General features: G+C 54.4%; 1 protein-coding gene across 3 annotated transcripts; it reads right to left on the bottom strand.

Moving 5' to 3' along the window:
* Positions 1–1,142: 1,142 nt before the first annotated feature.
* ST3GAL4 (ST3 beta-galactoside alpha-2,3-sialyltransferase 4) lies at positions 1,143–10,668 on the bottom strand. Of its 3 annotated transcripts, none has more exons than XM_062508732.1 (10): positions 10,653–10,668; positions 3,963–4,041; positions 3,353–3,436; positions 3,149–3,246; positions 2,730–2,790; positions 2,401–2,496; positions 2,133–2,322; positions 1,892–2,035; positions 1,652–1,795; positions 1,143–1,229 (listed from the first exon to the last, which is right to left on the bottom strand). In XM_062508732.1, exons 1-10 carry the CDS (start codon positions 10,666–10,668, stop codon positions 1,143–1,145), a joined length of 999 nt encoding a protein of 332 aa, XP_062364716.1. The 3 variants fall into 3 exon arrangements, with proteins under 3 accessions (XP_062364716.1, XP_062364717.1, XP_062364718.1); XM_062508733.1 differs by lacking the exon at positions 10,653–10,668 and adding an exon at positions 4,543–4,600 and having other exon boundaries at positions 3,963–4,044; XM_062508734.1 differs by lacking the exon at positions 10,653–10,668 and adding an exon at positions 4,543–4,591 and having other exon boundaries at positions 3,975–4,044.
* Between the last annotated feature and the right edge of the window lie 4,036 nt (positions 10,669–14,704).

Below are 14,704 nucleotides of genomic sequence, written 5' to 3' on the forward strand. Positions count from 1 at the left end.
CAGAAATGGCTGGTGGTGGAGGGAAATTGAGGCACGGGGCAGCTGGGACCCCAAAACCCCAGCGTGGGAGCCAGGAGATGGGGCGTCATAACAGGTAAGGGGATGTGGGGACAGAATGATGATGATGGGGACAGGCCATCCTCCCTCCATCTCACAGCCCCAAAACTCCCTCACCCCACTCCATCACACCCCAGAGTGCCCAGCCCATCCCAGCCTCACCAGGACTTTATTGGGTGCCAGCATGAGCTCCAACACCCATAACCATGGGTTCCCCCAACACCTGCAGCCCCACGGGGGCAGAGGGGATCCTACATCAGCAGGGAAAAAGCACCAGTCAACCCTTCCATGGTGGGGGGACACCCCAAATGCCCACCCCTGGAGCCAAGCGCACACCAGCCCACCCAAGGCCCCTTGTCCCTGACACCAGTGGCATGCAGGCCCTGGGTGAAGGCTCCACCATACATAAGCATTTAAATTAATTAAATTAATCTAATTAATTAAATTAATCTGCACCACCAAAGGGCCCTGGCAGCTCCTGAAGCCAAGCACCCCAGGGTGCCCCCACCCAGGGGGGCTGTGGGGACAAGTCCCTATGCCAGCACTAAGGCACAGGACAGGGCTGCCAAGTAATAAAAAGGAAATTAAAAAAAGGGGGGGAATTAAATATTTGGGAGGAGGTCCAGGGCAGGGAGTAGGCAACATTAGCTTCCAAAGGCTCCCATTCCCAGTGGGGGGGAGTGGCCAGGACCCCCAAAATCAGCCCCTCAGCAGGGCCCTCGTCAGTGTATGAGAGAATTAAGGAAAGAGAATGTCCAGGGCAAGGGTTCCTGCCCTGACTCACCCCCTCAGGCCCGCTGGGAGGGAGGACCCCCCTACCCCAAAAACCCCCTCCAAGTCCTTGGTAGCTTCAGTGTGTCAGTAGAAAAGGCGCTGGGCCACGGCCCCGCCGGGCTCCCTGCACCCCCCAAGAGCTGCCCCACCCTGGGCACCCACAGTCCAGCACAGCCCCCCAGCCCCGCTCCAGAGTCCCAGGTGGCGGCGGTGACAAGGATGCTCTGCCCTTGGTCACTCTGGCCATGCCAGAGCAAGGGATGGTGTCCCCTCACTGAGGGGGATGGTGTCCCTGTGCAGCCCCGCCATCCTCAGAAGTAGGTGAGGTTCTTGACAAGTCCCAGCTCCAGCATCCGCTTGATGGCCATGGCCTCGTGTGACACGTTGTGCTCTGACCCCTGTGGGATGGGGAGCAGGGGCTGATACCAGAGTCTGGCAAGGAGGGGCCACAGGCTTTCCTTCCACCCCTCCCACCTTCCCACCCTCCACCTTGCCCACCCCACCAGCAGGGACTTCAGCCCCCCACCCAAAGCACGGACGGAACCCTTCCCACCCAATTCCCGTGTCCATGAGCTCTTCTCACACATAATGTGGGGATGGATCAGACTCTCCAATGCCTCCAAAGAGGCTACCAAGTTGGATGATGACCATCCAAAGGACATTCCAAAGGACATCTGGACTTCAACCTTCATCATGGGAGTGAGAGGGAAGAACCTCCTACACCATTCAGCATCCTGGCACTGCTCTCCTGGGCTGCCACCCCCCGATCCTGGGGGACAAATGAGGGGAACGGAGATAAAACTGTGGAGCAAACACTTACAGCCATGGACTTGAGCGTGATCTGTTCGTAGTAGTGGATGGTTTGCTTCTTGTTGGCTGAATCGGGGTAGCCAAAGCCCGCGATGTGCACCAGGTCACAGAAGTGCAGTGCCAAGGTGATGGCCAGCAGCCCCGTGGTGGGCTTCTAGGGGACAAAGAGCCACAGTCTTGTGGGAGCTACACAGGGACATGCTGTCCCCCCTCAGGGTGTGCAGGGAGAGTGGCCATCCTCACCCCTTACCTGTTTGACCTTCCGTGATTGCTTCATGGGGAGGTTCAGCAGTTTAGCAGCAGTTACTTCCATGTAGTAGGGATTGAGGATGCGCACTTGCTCTGGGTTGGCGTCCCAGATCAACGGGGGCTGTTTCCAAAACCCTTTCCGAACCTGCAAGAGGCCAAATGTCCCCAGGAGTGGGGTGGCATGTCAACTGGAGTCTGGAGCAGCCAGAGAGGGGTTGGACTTGGTTCCCCACCACACTCACCCTCTTCTTGTCATTAAGGATGGCCTCCATCCACTGGAAGTCGGAAGGCTTGAAGGGCACGAGCACCAGCAGCGTGTCGGGGTTGTTCTCGGCCCGGGGGTCGAAGTGGGCTGACTCCGGGTAGAAGAGGCGCATGGTGGTCTTGGAGCCCACGTCTTGCTCATAGCCATGGACCGGGGCGTTGTTCAGCCTTTGGGACATCACAGGTGTCAGTCCCAGCTGCGGGCGGCACAGGGGAGGGAGCGGTGGGCCGGGCCCAGGGCTGTACCTGATCACAACATCGTAGGTGTTGATGGTGTCCCCCATGGAGCTGTTGCGGAGCCGGTGGCCGTTGCCCACCACAGCACACCTCCGGCACTTCAGGCTGCGAGAGAAAACCCTGTCTCAACCAAACCTCTTCCAAAACCACGGGGATTTTAACCCCCAGGGAGGTTAAACCTGTCCAGTCTCCATCCCATGCTCCATCCACCACCCCTGGGTTGCAGAGGTTCATTTTGCCAAGTCCTGAGTCCACAGGAGACAAATTCCAACCACTCCCCCAGGAGAGCAGTGATGAAGAAAAAGAAAGAAAAGCCCCTAGACCCACCCCGATGTTACCTCTGGATGCTCTCGGGCAGGGAGTACTGGGTAATGGACAGCAGGTGCAGGAGGACATCTTCTGCAAAGCAAGGGCAAGGACAGGGTGAGGAAGGTGAGGAAGTCAGCTCCTGTCTGGCACAACATCCTGGGTGCTGCCCCATCCCTGCTGAATTTGCTGCTGCTGTTAATCCTGGTTTAAGGCAGATAATCTGTCTCTGGGCCTTAATAATACCTGGTCCACCCTAATCTCTTTCAGAGGCACCATGTGCACCCAGGGTGAGGAGATACCCACTGCAGAGTCTAAAACCCAAGAAAATAGCTCAGGAATAGTCCCCAACAAAATCAACCTGCAGATGTTTTTAGGAAAAGGGAAGTTGAAACCCCAGGAGCAGCAGCAGGATGGACAGACACACCTCACTGAGCACTGCCAGGCTTACCACTTCCCTTGGTGCCGTAGGGCAACTCGTAGAGTGACGGCGTCTTCACCCAAAAATAGTCCTTCAGCTGCAAGAACAGTGGGTGGTCCCTCGTGTAGCTGCCAAGGAGCAAAGGGTCAGTGAGACTGGGATCAGGGATGGTAAAGGGAGGGGGGTCCTGGCTTTGTATCCCCCACATTCCTTGCTCCCAGCCCCAAAACTCACTTCCCGATGAGCTGTGCCGCTTTCTTTTCCACCTCCCCAAGGGGACACGTTGTCTTGTTGTTTTCTTGTACAGGGAAATAAAAGCTGTAAAGGAAGAGGTTAATTAAATCAAATTATGCCCGTTCCTCTGCAGCCCCCTCCTGGCAAAAGGGGCTCTGGCACCCCCAGGCATCCCCCCTGTAGGATCCAAGTTGTGAGAGATTTCCAGCCAGATTTAAGGCTGGCACTGTCTGGGTCTTTATCTGCTGGGTTTGCAGCCTTGCATCAGAAGAGGTCTCTCTTGCTCTGCTCATGAACCTCACACTCCACTTTCCCCATCTCCGTCAGAATTGCTGGCAGTGGGAAGAGAGCAGGGCTTTCCCACCCTCCCAGGCTCAGAAAAGCATCAGCATTTGCACAAAACCCCAGAGCCCAACCACCGAGGGGGAGCCTTGTTTGTGTCTCCCATTCTCCAGCAGCAGCCCAGGACGCTGCCACCTCCCCAGTCCCCTCAGACCCAGGGAACCTGCCATGTTCTGGCATCCCTGTGAGGGATGGGCAGGAAGAAGCCACCTCCCAGAAGTGAAGGAAAGGGCAGGAGGTCCTTTAAACTTGAGTAAGAAGCACTCACAGCTGTGTGTACCTGTCTTCCCGGTAGATTGAGTACCAAACCATCACCAGAAACAGAGCCAGCACCCCGAGTATCTTCCCTCCTGCATGCTCAGAGGGGAGGGGGAGAGAAAAACCAACATCAGCCATGGGGTTTAGATGATTGCTTGTGGGGTCCCACAGCATCACTAGCTAGACCAGGATGGCAGAGCCTTCTTCCTGGGGAGCAGCTAGAGTTGGCTGGCACCATGACCCAGAGAGGAGTGGCTCTAAAATGTGTCAGGTGGTTTTGTTCCAGTTGGTTTAAAAGTTACTGTGTTCCTGTTTCTTCCTGCATGCTTTGCATCAAAGCCTTGGCATGTATCTTTTTCCATGTACCTCTGCCCCACTTTTGTGCAACAGAGTCCAAAGGGCTCCAGGTGTCCAAGCCCAGTGGTCCCCAAAACCACCCTCCCCACTGTGACTTTCTCCTGTGTACCCCAATATTCCATCGCTCAGCTGGAAGCTCAGCAGCATCCAACCCCCAGATTTCCAAATGCAAATTCCCCAGGCGCCCCATCCCTGCTTGGACAGAGGCAGATGGGATCTCCCGTGGGACTCACGAGACTTGTTGATCATTTTTATCAGCAGGAAAGGGATCAAGCGGGGGCCTGAGCTCTCATTGTGGCTGGTTACCTGCAGCAGGAAAACAGGAAAACGTGAGAACCCATCAGAGCTGACCCTAAACCCCATCCAAGAGGCATCACCCCCTGCTCGCCCATCTGCATCTGCAGACAAGCAGGTACAAGGGTCCTCCAAAGGATTTGTTTATTTAAATTCACATTTCTTTGCTGCCAAAGGGTTGGTTTAGAGAGCTTATCAAAGCCAGGCAAGCAGCCGCACTTCCCAGGGAGCTTCAGCCCTACAGGTTAAAGGCCAAAGGAAAAAAAAAAATATTAGAAAGGGAAAACAAGCCCCCAGTGGGGTTTGAACCATGAAATCCCATGGGGGGCGGGGGGGGAGACTTTAAGCCCAGCTTAAGCATCCACCTGGCACCAGCAGGTACAAAGCCTAACGTGTCACCACAAAGCCAGTCAGAAGGGACAGGAGCAGCCGAGCAGGATCAAAACAAAGAGCATCACATACTTGGGGAACCTCTAACACCTTGGAGTCACCCATCCCAGCCTGGAGAAAGGAGGTGCCACGAGTTCAGTGCCCAGACAAACACTACCCAGGGATGTGGGACCACTTTTGTCCTCCAAAACCTCTCGCTCCTGGAATAAGGAGCAAAGAGCCGTGGTCGGAGCCGTCCTGGGATCGGCTCATCCCATCCCACCAGGACACAGCAAATGAACTTACCAGATGAGAGAAGCTTTGGGGTACAGGGGAGGCTTTGCTGCCAGGGTGAATCCTGCTCTAAGCCAGGCTCAGAGCTGCTGTGCTTGGCTTTGCCACCTGGTGAGTTCCTCCTGGATCCAACCAGCCACGTCTCAGTGCATTATGTGCCAGCCAAGGGGAAATGCATACCCGGGCCAGGCTGGGCGATCCAAAGCCTCTCAATCAGAGCCTGCCCATGGGAGTCTGCAGGGATTAGTCACCCGAGGGAGGGAGGGCATCAGCCTCATCCCTCCCTGCTCAAGGAAGCGCTGCTAACAAACCTGACACCTGCCAAATACCCGGCAGCACCACAGCTCTGCTGGCCAAGAACACCAGGTTTGTGGGCAAAAATGGATCAAGAATGAGGAGAAATGGGAGTGAAGATGGTCCAACAAGAGCTACGCTCTTCCCTTCCCTGTCATGGGCTTCTGAAGTTAAAAGGACAGGAGAGGAATTTATTTAAAAGGGCAGGAAAGGCAATTAAAAGGCAATTAACGACAATTAATCCACAATAAAAGCAACGGGACAGAACACTAGAAAAAGAAAATTGTGTCCATTTGACAGAAGAGGGATGGGGACAGGTGAGGTCGTCCTCTAGGAAAGGGCCTCTCTTCCTCTGAACCATTTCTCCATCATAAAACATGGGTTATTGTGGCCCAGCATTACCTGGGGGCTCCAGAAAGGGGGAGCAAGTCCTCCATCCCAACTTACACCCTGGCTCTCATCCTGCGTCCGTATTTCCAGCTCAACAAGCCTCTCCTGCTTAGGAAGATGAAACCCACGCCTGGATCTTCAAGGGTGGGAGCAATACAGGGAGAAGGCACAGGGGGTCTCACCGCTTTACATGTTACAATTTCTTGGAAAAAGTAAAAGTAGGGGAAGGTAAGAAGCAGCTTGTGCTTCTTGGGGGGTTTTGTTCTTTGCAAAACTGGCCACAAAAGCCCCAAGCTGAGCTGAGCTGGAGGCTGGGGACGTTCGGGGGGCCTGATACCCCTGTTTGCCCAAGGCTGGGAAATTGCTGGGTATCAGGACCTGATTTTAGCACCAAATTCACCCCCCCAGCTTCATCCTTGGATGGCAAAACACCCAACCAAGCGCATTCCGCCCCTTCCACCAGTGAAAGCACTGGGAAAATCCTCTCTGCCCACAATGTTTGCCTTTACATACCAGTTTTTTTAATATTTTTGAGAGCTTTATGATCTTTTCCCAGGGTTTGTATGCACAAGTTGGGCCTGATGCAAAATTTATCTAAGGTAAACACGGCTAATAATCCCCGAGGACAAGGAATGTTGTTTAGTGAAGCGTTTGGGGAATGCAGAGCAAAACAGAGCACACCCAGCTGCCCCCACGCCTGTGGTGCCTCTGGAATGAGTTCAAGCTCCCCACAGCCCTCCCAGATCCACAGCCCAAACCAGAGCAGCTGCTGAAAGCACGAAGGTCTGAACACCCTGAGCCAGGTCCTGTGTCCTCCTCGTAGGGCTGCTGGAGGGAGTGATGCTGTAAAGTCCTGCTGGTCCCCACAGCATCCCCAGTCCTGAAGCATCCTCAGAGCCTGCAGCATCCCTGTCCCATCACAGCACCTTAGAGCCCTCTGCAACAACCCTGTCTCACCACAGCATCCTCAGAGCTCTGCTGAGTATCCCTGTCCCACCACAACATCCTCAGAGCCCTCCTGGGTATCCCTTTCCCATCACAGCATCCTCTGAGCCCTCCCACTGGCATCCCCATCCCATCACTCTGAGCCCCCACAGCATCTTTCAAGTCTCCCTGAGTATCCCTGCCCATCACAGCATCTTCAGAGCCCGTGCAGCATCCCTCAGATCCCCCAGGACAGACCCCTGACCACAGCATCCTCCCTGGATCCCACACTGCAGCATCCCTGTCCGGCTCAGCACTCACTGGGATCCACCCTCTCTCCCTCAGGGCTGGTCCAGGGCATCGCCTGTCCCGCCAAGCCCTGACACTGGGGGGGAAATCCCAGCTGGATCCAGTTCCCCACACCTGGAAGAAGTGCCTGGAAAAGCCCTTCTTTGATGTTGGAGGATGCACCCCCACAGCACCACATGCTGCAATTATCACTGCACAAAGGATCCAAAAGCCCCATGGCCCACTCCCCCTCTCCCACTCCCTTCCCCACCCTGTGGTCTGGGAAAGCCCCATCCCAGGATGCTGCAGCAGCAACTCATGTCCAAGTCTCATGGAGTTTCCCTGTCTACCTCCAACTTGGAGCAGGATTTTGCCTCCCAGTTTCACCATGTCCCCTGGGAGATGCCAGCAGCATCCATACAGACTGGCCCTCCTGCCAGGGGGGAAACTCAGAGAAATTCATCCCTGTGTCTCCATCCACTCATTCCCATCTTGTCCCATTGCCTCAATGGCTCCAGCATTTCCAGATTTAAATTATGCCAATCCACAAAGGGGCAGCAAGCACCTGCCAAGCTGCCCCCAGAAAAAAAAGGGGAAAAATGAATTTAAAGGCATGGAAAAAGCACGAAGGTGAGGAGCGGTTATAAATTTCCCCATGCCATCCCAGCATGGATGGATGGTGATCCCAGCCCATCCTGGCAAAGCATCATGGACCAGCAGGCTTGGTACCTTTATGTTTCCATGGTAACCTATGCATTGAGAAAAAGATGACACGAGGCAAGGACACCTCTCCTGTGCTCCCACCATCCCATCCCACACACCCATAGGACACGGAGCCACCCACCGCCTGGTCCAGCTTCCCTGGGTAAGAAGGATGCTCACTGAGAAATAATCATCTCTGACAGCTTATCCCCAAAAAACATGCCTTTATTTTTAACTGAAGGAGAATTGGATAGCACCCGAGGAAGGGATGCACTGGCAGTCCGTAAGGATTCACTCTTAGCAGTGCAAGCCAAAGGGGGACAGACAGACAGCCAGGACAGCACAGACCCCTTCAGCCCAGCCACATCATCTCTCCCGCGCTTTTGGGAACCAGCAGGGCAGATCCTGTGCTCCCTGGAAGACAACACCCAGGATCTACCCCCCACAGGAGCATTTCACAGCCCCGGGATCCTCCAAGCCCCCATCCCGCGGGGGTTCTGCGTGTGGTAGGGCTGGGATCGCCGGAGGAGCCCGGCAGAGCAGAGCCAGGCTCGCCCCCACGCCCTGCCCTGCCCTGCCCCAGCCCGAGCACAACCTGGGAGGCAGCCGGGGGCCATCCTGCAGGGAAAGGATCCAGCCAACTGCAGGCGCTGCCTGGGCTTGGCAGAGCATCAGAGACACTCAAATCCCCAGCCTGGCATCCCAAACCTTCCTCACCCCGACTGCTGCGAGCTCCTGGTGCTCAGGGAATTTTTTTTCAAAGCTGGGAAGAAAATTCTTGTGGGATCGCAACAAACAGTGCTGCAAGCCCAAAAGGCGGCAGGGATCACATCTGAGCCCCCTCCAAGAGATGTTGCATGGGATGGGGATGCTGGCAGGGAAAGAGGGATACCAAGGGGGGACCAGGGATGCCAAAAACCGCAGAGCAGAGCGATGTCAAGAGCCAGAGCGGCAGTGCCATGGGCTGGGGGGATGACGAGGGTCGTGAGGACACAACACTGTCAAAATCAACTCCATTAGACATTGGGCACAACCCCACAGAGGGTGTGGAGCCAGCACTGATACCCACAGTTATCCTATTTTAAGAGCCCTGCGAGTCACTTTAAAGGAATCTTTAAAGGAATCTTAATTGCCTCTTACTCGGAGAGGCAGCGCTGTTACCTTTGCCTGGTATCCCAGGCACACAATAACCCAGCCAAAGATTTACGATAGGAGAAAACAACCCCTCCTTGGCATGTGAGTCTTAACAAAACATTTACACATGACCAGGCTGCAATTTTGAAGGTGGCAAGAGCAAATAAGTTCAGGTACAACAAGTATTTCCACAGCGGCAGGTCCTCAGGATAAATCCAGGCTGCTTCTGCCTTCCCATGGCACTGTTGGTTTTAATGTGATCCAGAGCAATTCAGACCAGCCCTGGCTCCATCCTCTCCTCTCCCCCCACGTTTTTTTTTCAATCCTTGCAGAAAAAAAACAAAGGGATGGGACACAAATCCCTTACTACAGCCCCAAAACACCGGCTGTGTGGGTATACCTGATCATCTCACAGCTCTGGGATAACCCCAGGCCATCGTAGAGCTACAGGACTACAGTTAAGATACAATGTTAGAAATTATATATGATTATTTTTATTATATAGGTTTAATCATTCTTCTGCTATTTAAAACACTAAAATAAAGACCTTTTCTTGCTGTATGCAGCTCACTACCCCCTGAACGTTATGGCCAAGCTGCTGAAGACAGCAGAGCCACCCACAGGGTGACAAGCCCCTGCTAAGGAGGTGAGGGCAGTGATAATGTGACCTGTGGGATTTCATCCCTGCTCCCCGACATCGACCCAGCCACACCCTTCTCCTACCTGCCCCACCCAGCCTCCCTTTGCTGCCACCCTCACCTCGGTGCCGTGTTTACTCTCCGGTATCTCCATCCTCAGGGATCACCAGGGGATGCAGCAGCAACAGCAAAAATGGCTTTAGCAGCACAGCTTTGAACCCCTGTTTTGGGCTAAGTCCCCCCAAAAAGCAGCAGAAAGGGGGAGGCAGAGTGAGCTGGGGGTGCAGGCGGAGTCCAGGCTGGGTTCTGGCAGCCTCTCCCCGCTCTCCTGGGAGCAGCAGGCAGAACATCCACCGGGAGCACCACTCCCTTGCAGTTCTGGGAGGTAAAAACTAAACCATGGAGATACTCCAGCCCACCCCCAACCCAAACTCAAGCAATGCCCCAGCTCTTCTGGGAAAAGGGGTGGGAAATTAAGGGATATCAAGCCCCAGGGCTGCATTATCTTTCAGGCAGCTCCCGCTCCCAATGGCTTTTGACTCTGACTTTTGGGGCCTCAGAAGATGCCTGCAGTCACCATCTCCCTTGCAAGGCTCATGTGCAACCTTGGCCCCATGGTTTCTCCTCTGCTTCCTGTTTTGCACCGGACTCAGAGGAGCGGAACCCCCAGAGAAGCCGCACAGCCTGATCCGGCCAGCCCCAGGATTGTTCTCTGCTCTTTTCTCCCATGCTGCCAACACAGAGGGACATTCCCAGCAAATAACCTGGCCCATCACTTTGCACCCTCAGCATCACCTCAGCGCTGCGTTAACCCACACGGGAAGGAGGACTGCCATTCCGGGGAGACCTTTTCCTGCATCCACGGCAGTGGGAGAGGGCGAAACCAGTCCCAGCAGGGCGGGGATAAGCTGGCAGCAATCACGGCTACTTACGGCCCGTCCTCTTGGTCCAGGCGGGAGCTCGGCGGGATCTACGGGGCCGTCCTCTCTTCCCCTAGGAAAGGGAGAAGGCAGAACATCCTGAGGGCTGCATCCACCCACAGCGGCAGAGCAGCCATCCGCCTCCGGAGCATCCACGGATCCCTGCGGCTCCCCGGCCAGGGCAGCTCGGAGCGCCGGGCGGAGCCGGCCCCAGGGCAGCGGGGCTCCGACCAGCCGGCACGGCCGGAGGGAAGTCTGAGCTCTCCGAAAAGCCACCCAGCCGGGCCGGCACCGGCAGCCCCGGGGCCGGGCTCCCAGCCGCTCTTAAGCAGGAGGTGTGGCCGCTCGGAGAGCAGATCTCGCCGCGGCTTTCCCCAACATCCCTTGGCCTTTCAAACCGAAATCCCCTCCCGTGACTCATTCGGACTTTTAGGAAGACCCCACTAGATGGAGCGGTGCTCTTTCCCAGGGAAAGGGGAATGCAGCTTTCCTGCAACTGACACAACTGAGAGAACGCTCCTTATTCTTACAACTCTGACATCTTTTCCCCAAAAACTTTCCGAACTACACATCCTAGCCGAGCATTATAATATCCTTATGATTCGGGGCAGGAAAAGCCCTGCTGAGAAACCCCACAACGCACAGAAACCCTCCAGCCACGCTGCCACGCAGAGAAAGCTTCTCTGCTCTGCATCCCGAATAATGTTCCCAGGCAGAGGAAAATGAGCCAGCCATTGGAGCGAGCCCACTGCTATCCCAGTCAGCCCCTGAGAACAGCTTTGCTCTTTCCCCGTGCTCCTGGGATGGATGGGGTGTGCTGGGAGTCACAGCTCTCCCCAGTAAAGCATACAAAAGGGAATGTCAGCTCGTTCAGTGCAAGAAACAGGGATGCAGGTGAGGAAGACAAACCTCTCTCTGTCAGCTGCTCCTTAAGCCCTGGCAGGGAAGGTGCTTCCAAGGGAAAGCTCTGACAGGGCAGAGGTTTCCTCACCTCTCACCATCTCCTCCAGCTAGAAAAAGCAGAGATGAGAGAGGTGCAAGCCCTCCCCACAGCATGCTCCCCTCTTAATATCCCATTAATTTAACAAAGAGGGTTATATCCTTGTCTGAGGGGGGGAAGGAAACCACCCAGCAGCCTGGGATGGTTTCTCATGGATACTTCTCGCCAGGGACCATGCTTTCTGCACGTGCCCCGGGATGACAGGGATGGCTCCATCCCAGTGTCACACCTTCCCTCTCCACTCAAAGAGCCTTTGCTTCCTCCTTCCATCGCTGTTTGCCCTGGGGGGCTCAGAGCAATCAGCAGCCAAAACAAATGCACTTGAGGTCACAAAATTCACCTTTGGCACCAGGGTCTTTCCAGAAGCCCTGAATCCACCAGAGCATCCAACATTGCTGCCTCTGCCAAGGAGCCTTTTCATTTAGAGCTGTGAATTATAGGATCCATTAACAAGGTTAAACTCTCCCTGGGGAGCTCCTACTAAAGCACTTCAGGGCACAGCATCAGCCCCTGCCCGTGAAAATGAGGATGAGAATGTTCAGAGCTGCCTGGGGGTTCCAGGAGGATCCTGCAGCCCTGGATGAGCAGAAGACTGCGATACCTCAAAGCACATGAGCCAGGCAGGATGCTGGTGGATCCAAGGTCTTGCCCTAAGCTGGTCTTTCCAGCTCAACTGGAAGAGCCAGGAGCTGGATTGCTGCTAGTCTTCCCAGGGCTGTTTTCCAGCCACCCGAGCAGTTTCCCTGCTATGAGCCAATGCAATCGGTCGTTCCCAGCCCAAAGTCCAGAAAAGTGCCATCACGGTTCCAGCATCCACCAGGCCAGGAGCCGCCGTCTCCACCACTCGCTGCAGGCAACTCAACCCATCCGGCAGCTGATCCCAGCAGGAAATTAATGTCACATATCCCAGACCCCTCAAGAAACCCTAAACAAGCTGGATTTTGCTCCTTTCCTTCTCCAGCTGTTGCTGACCTGTTTCCTCTCCTGCCTATCAGTTTAATCATTTAAATAACAATTTCCAAATCTGAGGGGGAAAAGGCATGTTCTGCCCACTCCCCAACATCTTCCTCCGGGATGCTCATGGCTTTGGGCAAAAAAAAAGCAAAACCCCAAGGGGTACATCCCTTCTTGTGTTAAAGATTAAGCCAGCCAGAATCGGCCCTTTGAGGGGCTCAGCCCCAGTGCAGGAACATCCCAGCAGGAACAAGTGTTCCAGAGGCAGGGCAGGGATGAGACTCCAAATTCCTCCTGCCACCATCCTCCCCACTGAAGACCAAATCCCCCTAGGGCTGTTAAAACAGGGGAGGGGGAGATGGAGATGAGTCTCTTGCCTGCCAGACCTGCAGCGAGGCAGCCGTCTGTCCATCCGTCCCTCCGTGCTCCATCGCCAGCACCAGCCTCCCTCAGTTAAAATTACCTCCCGAGGGGGGAGAGAGCAAAAGCCAGGCTGGGAGGGGAATAAAATCCAGGTGAGCTCATCCTCCTCCAGAGAAAACGTCTCCAGTTGGCATGAGCAAGGTGTTTCCAAGCCCAGCACATCCCTCACGTCACCCCAGTCGCTATGGCCCCGGGACCAGCAGCTTATTCATTCAGCAAGTATTTAATGGAAGATAATCCAGCTGCTTCCCAACCAGCCTTTGGCCAAGCCAAAGGTGTAATCCCACTGTGGGAATTACACTTTGGGAAGAGGTTTGGCTAATGGTCATCTCAGTGGATGCTCCCTGTCCAAAATATCACAGAAGGGCTACCAGCAGCAGAACCCCTATCCTCCAACCCTGTGTTTCTTTAATTCTATTAATAATTTAGTAAACTTATTAAACTATTTTATTAAAAATAAAATAATTTAATAAACCTATTTCTATCAAATCCCTGAGAATGGGAAGAAAAGCAAAGCTGCCCAGCCAAGCCGGATTATCCAAAGCAGTGACCGACCTAAAAATAAACCACTGCTATTTAAAGATGAGCCTCCCACAATAACCACCCCCAACCCCCCAAAAAAATAGAAGGAAAAAATAGACATATTCCCAAGATGGGGTGTTGAGCATCACCCACCACACCAAAAAGCCTATTTTGGGTTCATTTCCTAGCAGAAGTCTGCACTTCCAAGAGAACAGCATCCCCAGGCTTAGTGCTGCTGATTTCCAGACACCCCATTCAAATAAATAATTGAGATTTGAAGATGAGTTTGCATAATACAGATAATCTGTCGATTTAACTTGTAAATGCAGGGGGGATTATGCAGCAACGTTGTTAATTAGGCAGCAAAGGGGCCGGGGAAGCCCCAGCTCCAGGGCAGATGCCGATGGATCCCCAGGATGCTGAAGAAGCTGAATGTGTGGGGGATGCAGGGCTTTGGCAGTGGGACCTGGTCCTGGGGCAGGTGCCGCGGTGCTGGGGATCCAAAACCTTGTGTTCATCCACATTTTAACTGAAAATCCCCCGGAGCTCCCCCAGCCCTTCATCAGGACCTGCCCATCCCTTCCCACTCTGCCTGCACCACCCAAGCCCTTGAGAGCTGCCGTCACCCTGCGAGAAAAAAGGCAGAGGAAAAGCAGCCTGGGGTAAGATTTCTGAGGACAAATCACATCTTTTTGTTGCATAAAGAGCCTGCTCTGACAGCTGGGCTCTTGGCTGCCCTCAGGTCTCCCACCCCAAATACCAGAACCCCACCCGGGAGCAAAACCTGTTGAGCCCGAATATCCCCGAACAGACAGTTCTTTGTGATTCCTTCTTTTTTTTTTTTTTTCCGTCTATTTTTTGTTTTGGAAGCAGCACTGGTGATCGCACAGGGATGGGCTCGAGGACTTCACAGCCCTTGGCACTACTCCTGACACCTTGTTCGAAGGCAGCACCACATTTAACCCCTAAAGCTGCCCTTCATTTCTGACACCATCCCACTTCCCACACCCTTGTCCTGTTCAGTCCTACATCCCCAAAGTTCACTTGCATCTCCTCTCTTCGCATTTTTCTCCCTCGCTTCTCACTTTCCACCTCATTTTCCCCCTCAATGCTTCAGTGCTTTCCTCGATTCCCAGCACAGACAAGTCTGATCCATCCTCATGCCACAAAATTCCACTCACAGACCACAAGCCAAGGGGGTCAGATGAGCCCAACAGCCACAGAGCTGCTGTGCTGGGGGTTTAATCCC

This window comes from Cinclus cinclus, chromosome 25 (assembly GCF_963662255.1).
Source record: "Cinclus cinclus chromosome 25, bCinCin1.1, whole genome shotgun sequence".
NCBI lineage: Eukaryota > Metazoa > Chordata > Aves > Passeriformes > Cinclidae > Cinclus > Cinclus cinclus.